General features: G+C 40.9%; 1 protein-coding gene across 7 annotated transcripts in view; it reads right to left on the bottom strand.

Moving 5' to 3' along the window:
• Positions 1–22,876, bottom strand: part of lef1 (lymphoid enhancer-binding factor 1) — a 208,027-nt gene that overhangs the window by 72,301 nt on the left and 112,850 nt on the right. For all 7 annotated transcript variants that reach the window (XM_061880301.1, XM_061880299.1, XM_061880300.1 and 4 more), the window contains 2 exons: positions 22,233–22,290; positions 19,901–20,025 (listed from right to left, as the gene is read on the bottom strand). In XM_061880301.1, coding sequence (XP_061736285.1) covers positions 19,901–20,025; positions 22,233–22,290 — 183 coding nt within the window. The remainder of the gene's footprint in view (positions 1–19,900; positions 20,026–22,232; positions 22,291–22,876) is intronic.

Below are 22,876 nucleotides of genomic sequence, written 5' to 3'. Positions count from 1 at the left end.
ATCACTGGCGGTTTTTGTATGATTACTTAAAGGGCTTTGTGGGTGGATTAGAGGCAACCTAAACAGATAGATAGTACTTTATTGATTCCTTCAGGAGAGTTCCCTCAGGAAAATAACAATAGTAATAATAATGGATTAGATTTATATCGCGCTTTTCTATTATTAGATACTCAAAGCGCTCACAGAGAAGTGGGACTCAACATTCATTCACACCTGGTGGTGGTAAGCTACATCTGTAGCCACAGCTGCCCTGGGGTAGACTGATGGAAGCGTGGCTGCCAGTTTGCACCTACGGCCCCTCCGACCACCACCAATCATTCATTCATCATTCATTCACCAGTGTGAGCGGCACCGGGGGCAAAGGGTGAAGTGTCCTGCCCAAGGACACAACGGCAGCGATTTGGATATCAATAGGTGGGAAGCGAACCTGCAACCCTCGGGTTTCTGGCATGGCCGCTCTACCCACTACGCCAGGGGTGCCCATTACGTCGATCGCGAGCTACCAGTCGACCGCGGGGGGTGTGTCAGTCGATCTCCAGCCAGGCTTTTAAAAAAAGTAGACCTAAAAATGAGTGATCATCAATCTTCACCAAGACGTCACTTAAATGACATTCACGGTACCGGAGGGTCTTGTGAGATGACGCTGGCTGCTGCAAGATCATTATTATGAAAATATGACCGAGAGGAAGGCGAGAAACACTTTTTATTTCAACAGACTCTCGCGCCGTACCTTCCGTCAAAACTCTAAAGGCCGACTGCACATTTCCTATCTTCACAATAAAAGCCCTGCTTCATGCTGCCTGCGCTAACTAAATACAGAGTCTCGGAAAACTGGCGTGCACAAGCGATCCCTCAGAAAGCTGGCGTGCACATCACTTGTGCACGCCAGCTTTCCAAGACTCTTATTTTGTTAGCGCAGGCGGCATGAAGCAGGGCTTTTATTGTGAAGATAGGAAATGTGCAGTCTGCCTTTAGTTTTGACGGAAGGGACGCCGCGAAAGTCTGTTGAAATAAAAAGTGTTTCTCGCCTTCCTCTCTGTCATTTTTTCCTAATAATGACCTGGCAGCAGCCAGCGTCATCTCACAAGACCCTCGGGTGCCGTGAATGTCAATCAAGCAAGCTACGGAATTTGCCGCCAATGTTTTTCTTGTAAAGTGTATGGAAGCTGGATGAATTAGATGCCAAAAACCAACCACTTTCATGTGGTATTGTACAGAAAGGACAACTTTTTTTCTCCTCCATTTGAAAATGTGGGCGTTATCATCATTACTGTCTGATTCCAATCAATGCAAGTCATCAGAATCAGGTAATACACCAACTTATATTCTTGTCTTTGTGAAAGAAAGACATCTATATGTGTTACACATGCTTGTATTATCATTAAACACATTTAACTTGTTTACAAAAATGTCTCTTTCATAAATAAATAAATATAAATGATATATATAAATGAGGTAGATCCCCTCGAGTTGGTCAATTGAAAAGTAGCTCGCCTGCAGAAAAAGTGTGGGCACCCCTGCACTACGCCATGCCGCCCCCAAAATGAAATGACTCCATTCCTAGCTGATTTTTGCTGAAGTTTATTTATGATTTAGAATGTATAAAAGAAAAACATGGGTTTTTGTCCTACATAGACATTGTAAATGATAGGCAACATTTTTTTAAAGCACAGTTACCCTTTAAACACCCTGTTGTCGCGTAAACAATAGCTAAAACAATAGCTAAAACAACAGTTTTTATCCACTTGCATGTATCTTGTGGTACTCGTAGTGAAGCTAAAAGTGAAAGCCAAAAGAGCTAGTACTAAATAATTGGGATTAATTTCTGCGGTGAGTGAAAATGATTGCACAGCAGTGTGTGAAACAGTCACACAATGGTTTCTGCTGCTTTCCACTCTAACTTACAGCCAATGACTACTATTTTTTTGCAGCCATAGTAAATTGGACGCCTGAGGCAAGAAACTTGGCCAAGCTTGCTTTTCGGAGGGCATGAGGGATAAAGATATGGCACTGGAGGGAGTAAAGCGGGGGCAGTAGGTGGTGGACAGTTGGGGGACGGGGGGGAGGCCTTGGAACAGCGCAGGAGGTGACATAACACATATGCTTTTAACACAAAAGGCAACCAGGCTCGTTAGCACGCTAACTAGCAAGCTCCATGGCAATCGGGCCTCGTGGTCGCCCTCCCCCCGCCCCGCACCTTGCCATAAATACGGCTACATCTGCAAGTGTAATTGCCCACATTGTGCTCCGATTTTCTGCTCTGCTGGACGGCAGCACGGATCCCCTTCACCTAACTCTCACCCCCCTTCTCTTTCCCCTCAAGTGCTCCCGCCTGTTCCTGGCGACTCCAGGGCCGCCGAGGCCCGGTGTGTCTCCCGGATTACAGGGCGCCGTTCGCTCAGGTAACAGGAGTCACTAATCTGGGCCGGGGTTGAATTACACGTAATTGCCTCGGAACCGTGATCGATTTCAACCCCAGAAAGCAAAAGACGAGGGCCAACACAACCCCCCGTCCTTGCTAAAAATCAGCCCTCCCTCCCAGCCTCTCCAGCGCTCGCGAGCGCAGCCAAGACTCTCCATCTAGTAGGAGGCAGGAGGCTTTGAAGAGATCAAAGCCAAGGCCGGGAGCAGTTGCGCGCCCTGGGAATACGGGAGAGAGGCTTTCTGCTCCTCAGCCCTATTTTCTAGCGTCATGTCGGATTGCAGCTGTATTGCATTTCGCCAGTTTTCCTAATGCTCTTGGTTTTGACTTTGACATCAGTGATCCCCCTCGGTTTCTTCAAAAACAAGAAGAGGAGGTGGTGGGGGGGGAGCCAGGAAGAAAGACGGGGGAGTGCATGAAAAGAAAACGGTGCAACAAGATCTACAGTGATTCCTATTTTCACAAGTCCGTAATTGGCCGGTTCAAAAGGGGAGACAGAGGGGGTGTGACTGCAGCATTTGTTTTCAATTCCGCTGCAGATATGAAAGGAGCGACAAACTTTTATTGGTTTCCCAAAAATTAAAGACAGGCTTTTTTCCCCCACCGCACAACACCGCCACAGTCAAAGAACAGTGTTTTTATGGGCAAGACCACACAAAATGAAGCTGATAGCAGAGCTTTTGTCCTCCCACAGTATTGTGCGGCACGGCTCTGACTTCCACTTGGGCACGTGTGCATGTGTGCCACTTTCATGTTTTGGAGCAAAAACACATAAAGGCGCTGTGACGAAATAAGAGCGAGTTGAATCCTCCTCTACATTGAACTGCTCGGCTAATAAAGCCTGGTGGCGAGAAGTCTCCCCCCCCCCTCACCACCATCACGCCCCTCAGTGGTACTGTAACTATGCAGGTCTACTTTATCAACCTCCTACACTGGGGACCATTAATATTTCAGCGTTGTCAGATACACATTACAGAAAGAAATAATGAGCTTCTGCGAAAATATGAAACAGCAAGGAGAAGAAGAAGGAGGAGGGATGAAGAGCACGAAGCAGCTTCACACCACAGAGCAGCTATTGATCTCAGTTTCTTAGACAAGGGAACAAAGTGGCAACTGTTTATGCGGCACATCATTCTGGACACAGCCAACAGAATTTGCACTCATGTTTCCTGCATCTGGTCTTATTGTCAACCACCATGTCACCCAACACAGCTACTCCTGCTGTGATTCACTGAGTTTTTGGAGACTATTTTGATTGAACTGATTTGAAGTAGTTGGTGACATGTTAGTATATTGGTTCACCTCTGTGCAGCTTGATTGAGACTCAACACCAACGACTCACAATCACCCCTTTAAAACAGAACTTAGCACTGGGGAACACCTTGCAAAGGCCAAACCCTGGAAATCAGCAGCAGAATTCAGAAAGCCTGGCTGGCTACCAAACAAGACAAGTGTCATCTTGGCTACGTCTCCACTGCAGGCCAAATTGTTCCAAATCTGTTTGTTTTCAAAAATCTGATTTGTCCCAGCTGACTGTTCATACTGCAAGTAAAATGTGATTTTTATCAGACTCCAGTGTAAACGAGCACAGGCCCCAATGTGTCTCCAACATGGCCCCCGACGTCACTTGCATGTGCACTTCGATAAAGTGAAAATAAAGGAAGTTGACCGGGAGGAAGTAACTACCACTACAAAATAAAATAAAAGTCGCACTTCCCTAAAATGAGTGTTTTTTTTAAACGTAAAAGTAAATAAAAGTTATACAATATATCACTGGATGTATTTAGTGTAATATATTTGAGAAGTGAAGTGAATTATATTTATATAGCGCTTTTCTTCTCTAGTGACTCAAAGCGCTTTACATAGTGAAACCCAATATCTAAGTTACATTTAAACCAGTGTGGGTGGCACAGGGAGCAGGTGGGTAAAGTGTCTTGCCCAAGGACACAAAGGCAGTGACTACGATGGTGGAAGCGGGGATCGAACCTGCAACCTTAAGGGATTGCTGGCACGGCCACTCTACCAACCGAGCTATGCCGCCACAAAAGAGAGCGATGTAGCGGCATAGCTCGGCATAGCTCGGTTGGTAGAGTGGCCGTGCCAGCAACTTGAGGGTTGCAGGTTCGATTCCTGCTTGTGCCATCCTAGTCACTGACGTTGTGTCCTTGGGCAAGACACTTTACCCACCTGCTCCCAGTGCCACCCACACTGGTTTAAATGTAACTTAGATATTGGGTGTCACTATGTAAAGTGCTTTGAGTCACTTGAGAAAAGCGCTATATAAATATAATTCACTTCACTTCACTTTTAATGGCTGTTAAGTAGAGGAGACACGGACATCAGCCTGGATCTATGTGTGACACAGCATCAATTCCGGTCCTTTAACAATCGCTATATACTCGGAATCAAAATATATATTCATATTCATTACATATAGCCTATTATTTGCGCACTATTGACAAGTGATGTACCGAAAATTCAGTCGTCTTAATTTAGACTTTGCTCCCCGAAAGCGGATGTTGTGATGAAGTATCCACTTCTGCTGGCGACTGTGTCTTTCACGGTGAACACGAGTGACGTAGCTCGCTCAAATATGACAAAAAAGTCACACACAGGTCGCTTTGCGTTTAGACTGAAGTCACATTTGAAAAGATCAGATTCCAATCGAATTCAGTACTACCTCCTGATGTAGCCTGAATCTGATGCCAAAAGATCAGATTTTAAGCATTTTGAGCATTTAGATCTGTGTCACTTGAGGGCAAGCAAAAGAGATTTGGTGTGCAGAGTAAACGAGGCTTTTTTCTTCATCCTTTGCTTTGAGGGGATGAAATACTCCACAAATAAAACAAACTGTGTTCAACTCCGTGCCTCCATGTCATCTCCATGTCACTTTCAGTAGAGCTCATTAATAAGTTTTATTGCTCGTTTCATGTTTGTCACCCAATTTCCATGATGATGCCAGAAGTTTGGGATGTGTGTATTGATCGCAGCCTCTGTTTCAACTATTCAAATGGAATATTGAAGCCTTATATTGCATGTTTGTATGACCAAATTGACAACAACTATAGAATGCAAGACATATGCAAAAGTCAAAAACTCAAATCGTTGTTACTAATCTTAAACAATCTTAAATTGATATGTTTTTTTATTTTGTCAATGCCTCCGTTTCCAATTATAGAAACTGTTTCACTACTTTCTGTATACATTTCTGTGAATGGAAAAACAAACTAAAATAATAATAAAACCTAAGAAATTCAATAGGGTCCTCTGTCCCACAGAGACATCGGTCCCTAAAAACACTACTATACAACAGTGGAACCTTGTTTAATGAAACACTCTTTACACAAAATGTTTGAACCACAGACCGAATAAAAGTATGCTTTGTACGAACCTTGTCTCCGTGTACGAACGTTTCATTCACCCTTTGTGGGCGGGCTTATTGCTACAGTGCTAATTGCTACTTTGCATGCTTTTAAAGCGTTAATTAGCCATTTTACTGAATTGTTCTAGTTTTGCTAGCTCAACAACTCCATAGAAAGCAGGTTTGAAACTTTTAGGACGTATCCACAGCATTGCAGACACTTACTCCTTCCCCCACTTTCTTCCGCTGACCACCAAGAATATTAACCAACAAGTTAAAGTGGATTTGATTTTATATTCATAGTCATTGTTGTGAATTGGCTGTTAAAGTTAAGGAGTTTTGTGATTTCAAACTGTGTGTGCGCTGCTCGTGACAGTCACTACGTTTCCACGCACTAAATTAGCCTGATATCTCAAACTGTTTTTTTTTGTATTTTCACACCTACTGTACAAGTGCCAGTGTTCATGTGTAGCAGCTCTGCTTTGTGTTTACGATCTTCCTATATTGCCACCGCTCAGACCCACGACGTCTGATTGAGAGGAAACTGTGTTGGCCACGAGGCGAAAAGCCCGGCCTGCTAATTTAGCGGATAGCACACAATTTGAAGCTGAAGGGTTAGGATTTCCAACGAACATCTGGCACAGCCAGTCTGGCAGGCCCCCGTTTCACATGTACACTATCTAATGCGACTATTGGTCATACGCCGTGTGCCTCCCGTACACTGGAGGGCGCTCATTTCCTTTTAGCATGGACAGATGTATTACCAATGATGTCACACCAGGCATCTGTGGCTCCTTACAAGTTAACAGCCTAGCTCTGCTGATGTCCGCTGTAACATTGGCACAGATTACAAATATTACGTCTCCAATGGCTAAACTGATATTAAATAGCAGACATCTTCAAGAAATTATCTTAGATTACGCGATGAACATCCCGCTACTACCAAAATTGTATCGGAGCTGATGTACGTTTGAAGCAAATAAAGACCGCTGGGAGAGAGTTGTTACAAAAGGAATTTTTGGACGGAAAATCATGGAAACAAAACTTTCAAATGTCTCGGAGTTCATTCATAAAGGCCCTATGGATTGATGGAAGGAGTTTAAAATTCTGAGTAAAATACTGTTCCTGCCCTGGCCAATACTGTTCCAGATGATGGTTTCTAGCTCGCCAGTTGTCTGGAATACAGAGTTATTGCCAATCAGTTTGAAGTGCACAAATGCAGCGTGAAGAGGTTTGTGCATGCTTTATTCTTTGCCTTGTATTACTGCTTCCTTCTTTTTCATCTAATTCATATTTCGTTCGGGAGTCCTTAGCTACCTTTTTTTAATAAAACTCACTTTCTTTCGTTCTACCACAGATGCACTTCAAAATGTTCCGTTCTTTTAATTTGTGAAGTCAATAAAAAAGTCTCCTCTTCATTTCAGTTTTTGCTTATCTTTTTATTTAACAAGATCTGCTTTCGGGTTGTATCCCGCTCGTTGAGCTGCATGTGCGATATGAAGGGTCACCTCCAAGTGCACACACTCACTCGAGAGATCTGGTTTTCAATCACATAATCCAGGTGTGTTAGTCCAACTTTTCAAAAACCGAACACGATCAGATTAAGCTGTTTTAATGGGTTGTGAGAGCTTATTTATAGCAGAACTATTTGAGAAATCGGACTAGTTTAGTGCATGGACATGTACTGAGTGTGTGTGCGAGTGCAGGCGGACTGCATATAATAGGAAGAGGGACAGTTCGACTGTTGTTGTTTTCTGACTTTGTTGATCCATCATCCCCGTCTTACATTTGTTTGATATACAGTAATGTATTGCGCTTTATATTATGTTCAAAGTGTACAACCTTTTTACTAAAATATGGACTTTTGTCAAGACTGGAACCCATAATTAATGTTTTCATGTTTTCCTATGAGGAAATTTGCTTCAACATACAAACTTTTCTATTCAGCAATTAAGGTGGAGGTGTACCAACAATATGAACATTTCATGTCACTGTTATTGTGACCAAAATTATTAGTTACCATAATTATGACAGTATTGCTGAATGTGCTAAAAAAAAGTACTTATACACACACTGTAGTCTTTTGACAAAGTATTTTTTAAATAACTAAAATAGATAAACACAGCTAGAAAAGCCACTATTTTGCAAGCGTTGTGTTCCTTATGCTTCACTGACAGTGCTTTAATCTTAGTATTTCATCTGTTTTAATGACTCAGCTTTTATTGTTTTAAAAATTGTATTTTACTGTCGCACTTTAAGATGTATTCAAATTAAATTTATGTTAAAAAAATCAGTTAATTTTTTTTTATCTCTGGCGGGTGTTTTGTCCTATTCTGTTCAGCAATCTTTGAACACACCATAAAAAAGCACTTTCTCATACTCCTCGTTGTACAAAACAATCACTCTGTTCTAAGTGTGCACATCTTTTAAGTTAAATGCACACAATCAAATATATCTTAATGTGTTTATATAAGATTAGATTTAGGTATGTCCTTTCCTAATGGGGAAATACGTTAATGTTTCTAACTAGCTAGCACTAAATCACATTTTTCCGATAATTTTAATTTGAAACATTAACACTCACCGTGGGGAGTTTTACTGTGGTTATCATTATTACGGTTCATCGTTACAACCCTAAGCTGTACTATACTATCTCCTAAATATGCCTGAAATGTGTATGCAGTATGCACAGAGAAAAATTAATGAAAATGTTCTAAATCTTTAGAAATAAGTTGGGTAGTGTTTACAATTCGATTAAATACATTTTAGGTTAAATGGGAGGCTTTTTGGTCCAACTTGTCACGACAATAGCATTTTGTACAGAGAAATACTCTTACGCAATTAGCTTTTACTCTCCAGGATGCATGAAAAGTGTTGTTTTTGTTGTTTGCTTCAATATTATAAGATGGGTATATTGATAAGGAGGGTGAACTATTACACAAATAGTGCCACAGGGAGCTGGAGTCTTTGCATGGAAGTCAGTTGAGTGAACCACTACACTATCAGTGACTACAATTTGACCCCTTTGATGCGCTTAAACCAGGCCAAAAAAACCCAACACTCGAATCTGGACTTCTGTTTCTCATATTAAAGAACAGCTCGCAGTGTGCTCAGTGCTGAGCTCCTTTTCACCGCATGAAACGAACAGATAAGGTGATTGCAACCACATGCCGTCATTACGGCCGTACATATGGAGAGAGTGTGTCGACCGGCATCAGCGCGCTGCGGCAGATGAGAGTAACCCCGGGCGTTAATGGCGCCGTTTATAAAAAGAGCCGAGCTCCAGCGGCACTACAAAAGGTTTTCAGCAGGGCCAAGTGTTTCTTGTGTGTGAGGTCCCTGGCACTGTCCTTTATGTGCAACACACATCTTACGCTGCCTGATAAAAGCTGCACAGCAGATGACATCAGTGTCACTGCGACTCCCTCCATAAGTAGGTTGTTTGCTTTATTGACATTATCCAGCTGTAGACTAATTAATCTTCCAGAACATGCAATGAGGCTGCCACCACATGTGATCCAGCTGCTTCCGGGGACCAAACGTCCCACTGCGCCCAAGGAAACTGCCCTCTAAAGTACATTTAGCGTGGATGGTTGCTGGTATATAAAGCACTCTCAATTACAAGGATCTTCCACGGTAGCACTGAGGGCATGAGTGCTGGGCAAACACGGCACTGAGGGGGACATCAGAGAAGTCCTACCAAATCCCGTTAGGTAAGCCCGGGTTAGTGATTCCACGCTGTGGCCGGCTAGATCCGTCACATTCCAGCTATATCAAAAGGCAAAAAAAGCACTGCAAACCAACGGAAACACAACTCTTTCTGGCCACAAGGATCTGCAACTGCCTACTCTAAAGCCACATTTTCGCCAGGCGCTAAAATTTAGGTCGGTAGGCCAAGGTACGGTTTAGCACCACTTAGTAAAACCCTGATCTGGCTTTTCTGTGAAACCATACTAGCACACGGGTTCACTGAACATTCACTAGATCCTGCAATAAGAAGCAGAACCAGGCCCACCACAGACTAAACACTGCCAATGATTTTCCAATGAAAGAGTGCTGAAAAGTGGTCAAATCACTTTTTCTAAAAGGTACTGTTTGAATCTGTAAATTCTGATCATGGCTGCTTTTCCACATTATGGTGTTTGCTCTGCTCCATTAACAGTGGGGCATCATAGAATCAGGATAATGTGGAATTCAACATGTCAGTTCTTGTTGTATAGTAAACCATTAAGTAGTACCACGCTATTATTTGTATTCACTTCAATGTGTCAGTACAATGTATAGCCTTTTGTTTCTAGTGCTCCAACATAGAGAAAAATGTGGTCAGAACCATTTGGGTGGTATATTTCAGTAGCTTTTCACAATGGAAACACCTCAAAATGCACACAGTAGTGAAGTTAAACATTTGGTGGAAAGGATGGAAAGAGGAATGCGAAAGTATTTCAACAAATTTTGCTCCTGTCCATTTTGGGGAGTTTGGTGTCTTGTGTAACCACAACTACAGTCAGATTTTACATAATTTATATTTATAGCAGGACTTAAACCTGATACTCTGTGGTCCCTAAACCACGTCCTTATAGATGGTGCTACTGCTGCTCCCAGTTTTCTATGACAATAGAAACAACAAACTGAACCTAACTGACCAAACTCTTCTCTCTTTTTTGGAAAATGGGCTTCACTGCAACCCCCAATGCTTCTGCAATGCTCCAACCCTTCTCCTCCTCCAGCTGTTCCAACACAGATGGAGATCACCTGCACATGCTCAGTCCAGCTAAGAACCATGCTTCCTCTATATTTCTTTTAACCTTGTGGTGTGGTTTAGTCTCACATGACAGCAGCAGGCTGTTCCCGGAATAGATTTTAGACCGTTTAAAAATACACGTAGTCACATTGCACGTGCAGAGATCTGTTTTTAGAATCCTGTCATTGTTAAATTTAGAGTTTTGGGCACTCAGTCAGACAACCTCAAAACCTGAAAGAAAGAGACAGTTCCTTCCTGCCACCCATCATATTTAAAGCGATGGCAACCTTATCATTTATTTCTACTGAAAAAGCCTTCTGACCATCACACTGCAAATCCCCATTTAGAGACGAAGGAGATCAACCATGTTATCAACTCTCTTTAGCTTTGTTCTATGCAGACAGCTTATTGTTAAAGCCATTTGAATTAGCAACAATAGCTTTTTGTTAAAGCCATTTAAATGAGCAACAAGGCTGCACATTTAGGGGGACGGACAGACTAATACCATGCAATGATTTCCCCTTTAACTACTACATGCCGGACTGTAAGCCGCTACTTTTTCCTACGGCTTATAACGGTGTGGCTGAGTTATGGATTTTTCTTCTCTGACGGCCATAATGCAAATCAATTCAAATAAACCAAACAAGTTCCACCGAAAAGATGTGTTATTGTTTGTGCTATTGCGCTATCTTTTTGACGATTTCGCTTACTGCAGGTGCTGCAGTGCCCTTCTATTTAGGCTGGCTTTTAACCAGAGGTAGAAGTGCCATTTTGTCTTCTATTCGTCCATAGCCTTTCTACTCGTTTGAATTCTTCATTCATCACTCCAAGCAACGTTTTTAGAAGCATTTAAGTCCCATCTTAAAACTCATTTGTATACTCTAGCCTTTAAATAGACACCCTTTTAGACCAATTGATCCGCCGTTTCTTTTCTTTTCCGCTCTGCCCCCCCTCACCCTCGTTGAGTGTGGGGCACAGATTCGTTGGTCACGGATGAAGTGCTGGCTGTCCAGAGTCGGGACCCAGGGTGGACCGCTCGCCTGTGCATCAGTTGGGGACATCTCTGAGCTGCTGACATGTCTACGCTGGGGATGGTCTCCTGCTGGCCCCACTATGGACTGGACTCTCACTATTATGTTATATCCACTATAGACTGGGCTTTAACAATATTATGCTTGATCCACTCGACGTCCATTGCACCGGTCCTCTCCAAGGTTTCTCATTGTCATCCCATTGGGTTGAGTTTTTCCTTGCCCTGATGTGGGATCTGAACCGAAGATGTCGTTGTGGCTTGTGCATCACTTTGAGACACTTGTGATTTGGGGCTATATAAATACACATTGATTGATTGATTGTAAGTGTTACAATATAACTAAACATGTTTATACTTACTAAACAGTCCCATGTGTGATGTCTGTAAGCAGATTTTCATGCATATTTGTGCATGCTATCGTAATGTAATCAAGCAAGCGTCGTTTGCCTTAGCTAATATTCTAACTTGTTTTTTTTACACGTGTTTTTGTTATTGTGTTTATTATCTTACACTGGCATTATTTTTGTATTGTTTCAGTTACACAAATTCCTCAATAAATTCCCCAAAACATCTCCATGGAGTTATAGTCTGCTTCGCTGATTGCAGAGTTCACTTTCGCAGTTAGTGGGTCCATGACGATTACTTTTGTTTTGTTTGATCAGCCGTTTTGCTGCCGTGTTACAGGCACCGTTTGGAACAATCAAGGTATGTAATTAAATATTTACAAAATATTTTCATGTAAATAATTCATTTCACAACGAATATATCTGCGGTTGATAGACCAGTACGACTAATACATGGGGACTTGTATTAGTGGGGACAGACATGATAGGCAAACTTTGGCCCGGAGGCCACATCCAGTCTAATCTGGCCTGCTAAATAGAACAAAATTAGGCAAATATCTGTTTTGAGCATTGCCACAACAAAACGGATAATAGCAAAAAATGGTGATTAACAACACTGTTCCGACTGAAAGAGAATGTAAGCGTAAAGCTTGTAATACCATTTTTGTGTATAGCCCATGTTTGGGAAGTCTGCTCTTAGTTTCAACGTATATGGTATGCTTTCAAACGCATCATGTGTTTGTCCGGCATGCCTGTCAAATTTCAAAAGCCAATGTGGCCACTGAGCCAAAAAGTTTGCCCACCCTGGCTCTGTAGTCTGGAAAATACAGTACTTTTTGGGAGCATCTAAGTCATATAATCTTCTTACTTGGGGTAAAGGTCATGAAGATGTACTCATAGGGGGGCCATAACAATCGGTACACCTGCAACCCAATACAAGAGCTGTACGAATGAGCTCAGTTTTGTTTGAAAGTCAAAGAGGTATTATATTTGTATTATTATGGTTGGAGCTTGCAGTGCATGTTTACAAAATTAGTGGGTCTGCAAATCCTTTCAAATGAATCGCAGATGAGCGCCCGCCAGTGTTACGCTACATCAAGCACACGTCGAACCTAAAACACATTAGCATCAGAGCGTCAATAAACTCAGCAGCCACCTCTTTGAAGCAGGCCGTATTTCGAAAGCCACATTAACCAATAGCCGCCGACATACAGCTTGAAACCCGTCCAGCGGTCTCTGCACGTTGAGGGGGCGACTTATAATGGCAAAAAAAAAAAAATACCACAAAGAAATCTGCTGACAATCAGCGGCTCCCGACAGCTCTGTCATGGCTGGACGGCATGTGCAGGAATGTCATGGTGAATGGAAATCAATCTAAACTACTGGGGATGGGGGGATGGAGGGGAATGAAAGAAAGCGGGAGCCTTTGATCTGGGTGAAAACTGATCCCAGGCCTGTAGATATACTGCAGTGGCCGTGGTGGCGGCGTGCAGCAGCCAGAGGCCTTTTGGCTTCTTGTGCTTCTATCAGCTTTTTTTTTTTTACTAGAGTGAGACAAAGGCATTAAAAATACTACAGTTTTTATTAAAGATGGTTTGAAGAGAGAAAGTTTGGGCAGAAAAAAGGCACATTGAAAACAAAGTGAGGCTTGAAATTTGTTGGCCTGCCTGGGCCTCAAACATCTGTCATTTCCTCTGGTTGCTCTTCATGCGGACCTCCTCAAGTGCTTCAATGTGACCGTGGCGATAGAGAGAACTTGGCTCGCATGTGGATGAAGTGGTGGGGACGAGAAGGCATAATAGCGCTTTAGTCTACTGATTGTTTGGAATTAATGGATTAATGGTGTCTCTAAATGGGAGTGCACAACCTGACTGCAACCAGCAGAGGCGCTGTTGATTCCGTCTCAGTCCAAGGAACATGAAATAGGGCTAAGTGATAAAACGTAAACGATATCGGGAAATAACTTTCCTTAAAAGTTAATTAATAATTATTATTAATATTATTATTAATTATTCCCCAATCTAAAAGACGTAAGACTCGCCTGCTCAATGCTATGCAGTACAAACATTAAATGTGGCAAAGGTAAAATTGAGGTCTCACTCTGTCATGAGACCTGGCCGAGTGAAGTGTGTGATGCTAGCGGCTTTAAATAGTGAGGTTAGGACCGAATATATCCAACAAATAGTGTAAAATATTCATAATAAACTTGAAAACATGTCAAAAGTGAGTTTATGGGTCGTATGGGTTTGAATATCGCCTTGTTTTTTAGCATAAAATAGATCATACTGGGCAATTATTGTCTCAGGTGCCACATTGAGAGAAAAAATGTGTGTTGGGGCTGGTGTGTGTGTGTGTGTGTCTAATTTATATATAATCACTGTAAAAATCTACTGTACAGTATGTGTGCTTGAGTCCCTTTTTTCAGAAACAATAATACAAAAACCCACAATAATATCTGATAGAATGCTAAAAACGTTATGAAACTCTAAAAAAAATGAAAAGGAATTTAAAATTTTTTTCATTGAATGAGACGCAGAATGTACATGAAAATAAAGAATGTGCGATTTACAATGTTAACTATGAACGATAAAACACTGAATATTAACAACATATGAACGTAGTTCCTCAATCAAGCAAAACGCAACAAAAATGCAACAGACACGGCAAAATATGAATGCAAAGGGGGAAAAAAAATCTACAATCTGATTTTTTACTTTTCTGCTGAATTTTGTTGTGAAAAATCTGCTTCTGCATCTTTCCTTAACACCTGCCTTTCAGGCTCGCTGCTCTGGAAACAAACCCTGCCCACACTGCTTGGTACCTCGTCCGAGTTGCTGTGACAGTTAACTGTAATAACCCGTATGTCACTCAAAAGCACTGAAATACTTTCTATAGTTCAAGACCCACGGTAATTTGAATACAGCACTGCAAGGCTACAGTTTCGATGTTAAAATGTCTAAAAAAACTAATCTGGAAACATTCGGCGAGCCGGATTTAAAATTTTAACGGGATGTTTTGCCGAGTTGTGAAATAGATCAAGTTTTTTTTTTTCCATTTCCATAACGTGCATCTATCTATTACACAATCTATGGAGGAATGGCGTCACTTTTGGATGGGTTTCGCCAAACATTCATCATCTGTGCATGAACAAAGTGACATATTACATGTACAGTGATGTGTATATAATATATCACATTTAAAATCAGACTACATTGAAATTAAAAATCATTTTGTTTTAATCACCGGTTTGCATTAAAAGGCGACCGCCGCACGTGTACCGCTGGACCAAATGAAACAAATGCTCATAAGTAGATAACTTCCTGTTTAGTCGTTAAATAAGGTATAAAACATGACACAATGTTGCAAATTACACAATGCAAATTGTTGCCCTCACCTCTGGAATTGTGCTTGTGTAGTCTTTCACCCGCGTGAACGTAAATTACACAGTAAAAATAGCTTTAATATTAATAACAAAATGATATTTGCAAAAAAATATAATCTGTGTGTGTAATACTATACAATAAGATAATGTACATTAATACCTGACAGTTGCATTATGTTCTTCAGTTCATCTTCATATTCAACCCCTGACCATAAATACACATTTCAATCAAGAATAATCTTCATATGTCTTCACATCTCACTTATTAGCAATGTAACATTTGAACACGACAAAATAGTGATTTAATTTATATCGAGATACATATCGATATTGACAGATTTTTTTCAACATATCCCCCAGCTCTAACATGAAGTCCACTATGGCCTACATCAGTTTACTCAATATCACATCGGCATGGAAACTCCGGTTTAGAACATTCCCAATATTAAATGAGCAAAAAACTATGAGCCCCAAAAAATGTAAATTGTATTGTCTTATTGCCTTTATGGTCGCAACAATTTGGTGAAAAATGTAAAAAAGTGTAATGGAGAGTAGGTATATAAAAAGCCTTATCTGTGCTAGATCCTGACTGGGATGCATAAACGCATGTGTGGACATAACGGCATTAGCGCAGACAGCTGCAAGGAGACACAGGAAGCCTCCAGCTCGGGGACCTGCAGCTGGCCTGATATTAGGCCATTATAAACACTGACTGACTCCTCAGCAGGGGAGCCTGAGGGCCTGTTAGGCCTTCTCGAGCAATACTGTAAGCCATACTGAGGCCATGAAAAGGTGGACTTGCCTCATGAATAGACTTAAGATGCTGACACAGTGAGAAAACACACTCTATCCTCACAGCATCACAAACACTACAAGAGTAGAATATACTGTATGAGTGTTGTTACTGTAGGACGCAGAATTGGGTTTTTGAAAGAGCAATGTGTTGTGTGGGGGTGTCTGCATGGATGAAGGAGGCGCTGGTCACCTGGGCATTCATGTTGCTGTATGATGATGTAATCACTAGGTATTAGCCAATGTGTATTCATTCACCTATTCCGTTAGGGCAGGCCTGGGCAATTATTTTGAATGGGGGGCCAAATTTAGAGAAATAAAGGTGTTTGAGGGCCGGTATATCTATTTTTAGGAACACTAATAGAAAACCTCACAATAATGCCTAACTGAATGCTAAAAACGTTTTGACAGGCTTTAAAAAACGGAATGGAACTTTACATTTTTCTATTAAGGATAAATCACTGAATATTGACAACATATTAACGTCACACACCCCTCTTGATCGACAAACAGCAAAATATGAACGCAAAGGGTAAAAATACAATATACAATCTGATATATAAATAAATGATAAATGGGTTGTACTTGTATAGCGCTTTTCTACCTTCAAGGTACTCAAAGCGCTTTGACACTACTTCCACATTCACACACACATTCACACACACTGATGGAGGGAGCTGCCATGCAAGGCGCTAACCAGCAGCCATCAGGAGCAAGGGTGAAGTGTCTTGCTCAGGACACAACGGACGTGACGAGGTTGGTACTAGGTGGGATTTGAACCAGGGACCCTCGGGTTGCGCACGGCCACTCTTCCACTGCGCCACGCCGTCCCCAAATTTCTAAGATTTAGAAATTTGTTGTGAAAATCTCCTTCCACGTCAGTCCCTGACACCCACATTTCAGGCTGACACTCTGTGGAAAAGCTCCCCACCCCCACTGCTTGGTGCCTCGTCTGAGCTGCTGTGACTTAGATTACCTAGTATATCATGCGATAGTGCAGATTCCAACCATTGAAGTACTTTGTATAGTTCAAGACTTATGATCACTAGAAAACATAACTGAACATCATAATGGCAGTTACAGTTTCCATCTTAAAGAACTAAAAAAATTATTTGGGAATGTCCGGCGGGCCAGATTGAAATACTTAACGGGCCGCATGTGGCCCCCGGCCCTGAATTTGTCCAGGTCTGCGTTAAGGATATAGGAAACGGAAGAGAGGAAATATTGTAAACGCCATACCATTTGACCGCTATGCTGTATGTTTCAATATTCCTTTTTCAGAAGCAAAATTATTCATTTTAGGTGCCAAATACTGCATGATTGCTGTGACCAAATCCCAAATGAATCCACTATAAAACCAGGCTCGAGTCTAAATCATCAAAGTGCGTCAAAAAACGTAGAACCCATTAACACCCTCAGTTACTAAATATTGCAATAACGATCTTAGCACCTAGCAAGAGCCTGATGGCATCAGAATTTTTAACATAAAAGTACTGTAATTAGTAGAAAACACACATTTAAGAGCTGCTTGTACAGAATATATTGTGTTTACAAAATTATATGCTGAATAAAAGCAACATATCGGTTGTATTATTCATACAATATTGTGTTTTGAAAGAGAAACAAGTGTGTGTTTACTTTAGCAGATGAAGGAATGTGTTAAAAAAATGTGTCTAAAATTGAACAAACTTTACAAATGCAACATCACCTTATTTTAAATTAAAGGCTTTATAATTGTTAACTTGTTTTTCTTCATCATTCATTCGTCCTTCATACCGACAGCCATCAGACTGTATAATGAATATGTTCCTTCTTGACTGCACTTAAATGTAGAACATATTTATATTATTCATACATTTTATATTATAAATATAATATATATTATATTATCCATCCATCCATTTTCTACCGCTTATTCCCTTTTTGGGGTCGCTGGCACCTATCTCAGCTACAATCGGGCGGAAGGCGGGGTACACCCTGGACAAGTCGCCACCTCATCGCAGGGCCAACACAGATAGACAATTTATTATTATTATTGTCTATTGTGAGCGAACTGTGGTGCTGAATTTCCCCCAGGGATCAATAAAGTACTTTCTATTCTATTCTCTCTATTCTATTTTACAAGTAGGGCCGTTGATGATATCAAATGTTATTTCAAACATTGCCTGTACAGTTAATAAACAGATGTGCTCTATTTCTATGATTTACTATGAGGGAAACTTGATTACTATGAGCAAAAATTTCAAGCAAATCCCCTGAAGCGTCATAACTTATTCCATTTAGCCCAGAGTTATTTAACTAGCGGCCTGTTGAAACCTTGGGAGAGACTTACATTTTTACATCAAATTCCTAAAAACACTGGAATGCTCCTGTTGTATAGAGGAACTCTGAGCAGCGTTGACACATTGGCAGAACCTTGCATTGACATGTTAAGCTCCTAAATGCCAGCGTCCACTGCAGTGGACATTTGTACTTTGCACAACGAGACTATTTTTTTCACAAAGGAAATAAACCAAAAACAAATGTCCATTACAGAGAATGGTGGATCTCAAAATAATAAATAATACCAAAGGGAAAAGTTCGCCCCCTGGTCTTTAAGGTTCTGGAAATGTGGCCCCTAGAACAATTTAGTGGTCCTTAATCTTGGGGTCAACTTTATTTAACATCTATATGCTCCAACTAGGACAAATCATGCAAAATAATAACATTGACCATCATTGCTATGCCGATGACACCCAACTCTATGTAGCGCTGTCACCCAATGACTATCACCCCATAGATCTTCTGTGCCAGGGCATTGAACAAGTCAAACACTGGATGTGCCAACATTTCCTACAATTAGATGAAGATAAAACTGAGATCATTGTTTTTGGTGCTAAAAAAGAAAGGTTTAAAGTCATCCAACACCTTCAATCACTGTCCCTGAAAACCTCAAATAAAGCCAGAAATCTTGGGGTTATTTTAGATTCTGATTTACATTTCGACAGTCACATCAAATCAGTGACAAAATCGGCCTACTATCACCTCAAAAATGTAACAAGACTTAGAGGGCTCATGTCCGCTCAAGACTTAGAAAAACTTTTATATGCCTTTATTACCAGTAGGCTAGACTATTGTAATGGTCTCCTTGCAGGTCTTCCTAAAAAAACTGTCAGGCAGCTTCAGCTTGTTCAGAACGCTGCTGCTAGAGTTCTAACAAAGACCAAAAAATGTGAGCACATTACACCAATTCTTAAATCCTTACATTGGCTCCCTGTACATCAGAAAATTGATTTCAAAATCCTCCTGCTAACATAGAAATGACTACATGGTCTCGGGCCCAAGTATATCACTGATATGCTCCCACTATATAAGCCCTCTAGATCACTAAGATCCTCTGAGACCAATCTGTTAGCGGTTCCCAGAGTAAACTCACATCATTCAGTCACTACGCAACAAACAACTGGAATAAACTTCCTGAAGATGTCAGACTTTCCCCAACTCTGACTACTTTTAAAACTAGACTGAAAACTTTTTATCTTCACCTTGGCTTTCAGCTAAATCTTTTAATCTTTTAACTTTTAACGTTTTATTGTCAGCATTTTAATTTTGCTTTTATTTTCTTTCATTTCACTTTGTTGTCAGTGAAGCACTTTGAGTCTGCCTTGTGTATGAAAAGTGCTTTACAAATAAAGTTGCCTTGCCTTAATAACCCTGGTACGGGGTATTCATGCATCAAAAATGTTTGGAAAAAGGGAAAAAATTGTGGGGCAGGCTTCAGCAGATAAGTGCACCTCAAGTAGCACATTAAAGAAGTTGTCCAAATCTAAAGAATATGGTACTGACCGTTCTGGGCATGGGCGGCGAGAGGGAGCCATTGGTCATGTAGGAATCGTTCATGTTGCTCATCATGATGTAGCTAGAGTAGCTGGGATACGGATGGCCTTTGTTGTACATGTCCTGATGCTTCCCTGATTCAAAACAAACAAACACAAAAGTTCAAAAACGCACAACATCATTAAAAGCGCTTTAAGTCAATAAAAGAGTGTCTGCCCCGCTGGTCCAATGAGATCATGTTAACCCGCAGCATGTTTCCCTCCTGGCCTTTTGTTGCAGAGGACAGTTGTATTATACACAGGAACAATGGAGCCCCTCTGTGCCAATTAGCACCAATTAGAAGAACATACAGACAGTGTCAAAACAGGAGACGCCCCAACTGTTCTTCCATGCCTTTTAGAAGAAGAAAAGGAGGAGGAGGAGGAGGAGGTGGCGCTTTATACAAGAGGACTCAATTCAGCGCCACTCGCCCGTCAACTGCACGCTGTGTAATAAAGTGTTTGTGGTATTTAGCCCCACAGCAACAACATGGATCTTGTTGTGAAGAAAGCCAGTGTTTGCTTTGAGAGAAGGAGTGAGGGTGAGAGTTGGGGTCATGTTCTGGAGTGAAAGGGGAAGGAACAAAGGAGAGGCACACTCCTTCTCAAAGTCCCACGGGTGACCTGTAAAAGTGGAGGTCGCACCACAATAGAACGCGGAGGCCCCGAGTGACGGCCGCATGTGATCTCGCAGCAGCGTTTATTGGAGGAAAGGATTGATGAATTCCATTTGGAAAGTGTATGAATATATATGTAGTATTATAAATATGGGGGTTGCTGCCATCTCGACCAACAGATAGAGGAGGGCGCAGATTCAAACACAATATAAGTCGTAGAAAAATTGTGAATGAATCTCAAAAGTTGTGTGAAAACTTGTCAACATGTTTTTCTGTGACCGTTTCAGTCCTGCAAGAGGCCAACCTAAATGTATTTTTCCCAAATATTTTGTATTATTATTATCAACAAAAATAACTCATGTGACTAATCACCAACGTATTGAATTAATTATGTAAAAACACTTAGATTAATCATGCAATTTATTTTGACACTAGAGAGCTCTTTTACCTTAACTGCTACACGGTCATCGATCAGATCAATGCGTCCGTCAGTACAAAAAGGAGTAAAGAGACTCCGACTGGTGGGCTCGCTGGCAAATTTCACTAGGAAATACAGCCTGGAAGAACTCTAAATTAAACTGTTATCAAGTTTTGTGCAGATAAATGACTTGCATTCAAGTAGAGTGTTTAAAACTGTGGCTGGATGACATTCTGACAATAAAATTGGATTTGTGTACAAATAATGTGGTCTTTTCTTAAGTCATTTTGAATCATGCAAGCAAGTGAATCACCTTTGATTAATCATGTTTAATCCAAATTCCAAAATGTGATTAATCTGATTTAAAAACATTAAACATTTGATAGCCCTAATTATTAAATATTATGAACATAAATTTGTTTTTGTTTTGTTTACAAAAGTTCCTTTGAAGTTTGATTTCAATTTATAATCCCTAAATGGCTTATAATTCTATTTTCTCTGCTTGCCTTCAATCTACAGGATTCTCTCAACAACAATTTGCTTTTTCTTTGGCTTTCCACTCTAGTAAAAGCACAGAGAAAAATTGCGATAACTGTAATCAGATTTGAAATCGAAACTTATTTGGAACTTAGCAATGGACAAAAGTCAGCTGGGCTTTATCTTGATGTGAAGAGACTGGCCTCCTTGGCACACCACTCTGCATGTTTGTCAAATAGGGAATTTGAATAAATAGTGTTTAACTTTTTCTTACACTTGTTTATCAGTTAGGAATGTTTAAAAATGGCCTCTCTGCTCCCCACCTTCATAATTATTATCGCTGTCGGTGTTTTATGATATAGCAGATAACTTCTTTTTACACTTGTATGACAGTAACTCACAATTATCTTTAAATGCTATCAGAAGGTTAGTTTAATTTTATAATAAGGCACTTAGCTTTTTTTTTAAACATTTGTATGAGAGTCACGAACAATGAAAAGAATAACAAGGTGATGGCAACAGTTTGACCCTGGAACTGATCATTGCCCTCTTTTCCAATAGTGAATAAATTGGAGGTTGGCCATTGTGTTCGATTTTTAAGGTAATACTGTATTGTGTAGTTGGGCTGATAATTACCAGTAGCTCTGGATGAGAAGCTCTGACATGTTCGGACAGGTCTTTAATTAAACTACAGCAGCAGTGTGACCTCCAACGCTCAAGTCTTATCAAATCTCAACCTTTTGTTTGTTTTTTTTCTGCAAAATTACAAAGGAGTGTGTGACATCACCCACCGTCATCGGGATGGTCTCTGTGTTTTTCATGATAGGAGTCTTGGGACTGTCTCACCGCCTGTGAGAAAAAGAGAAAAGAAAAAAGGAGAAATCGAATGATGGCGAATGGATTGAGAAGGCCTTTCAGATGCTGTTAGACACACCATTATGTGGTCAGACGGCCACATAACAACACTGCTGGGACCAATGTGGTTCCTTTTCGCTTGTCAACGCTCACACACACAATTTCAGACAACCGTCTATGCAGCGGAGCCACTTAATTAAGCGCCACGGCCTTGAGGGGGCTTACAAATTAACTTGTTTTCATACCACTTCACTCCTGACTCCATCTTAATCCTAATAAATGCCTGTCATGAATTTAAAAAATGCACTCTTTAAAAAAATATTATTTCAGTGCTTTTCCCACATCCAATTCCTCTCACACAATTGATGGAAGACCTGGTATTTTGGAGAGGACATGCAACCCCCTCCTGCGCCACAAACACCCTCAGGATGGTTTCCAGCTGAGCGAGGTGGAACTTCTTTTGGATCCTAATTAACATTCAGTTAACGTCTATTGAGTGTGTGTGTGTGTGTGTGTGTCTCCGGGACATTTCACATCGCCCATCCAGGATAGGGGTCCCAAAATTCAATTAACACCGCAG

This window comes from Nerophis ophidion, linkage group LG20, assembly GCF_033978795.1.
Source record: "Nerophis ophidion isolate RoL-2023_Sa linkage group LG20, RoL_Noph_v1.0, whole genome shotgun sequence".
Taxonomy (NCBI): domain Eukaryota; kingdom Metazoa; phylum Chordata; class Actinopteri; order Syngnathiformes; family Syngnathidae; genus Nerophis; species Nerophis ophidion.
Note: the sequence above shows the minus strand (reverse complement) of the source record. Positions and strands in the feature narration are given on the sequence as shown.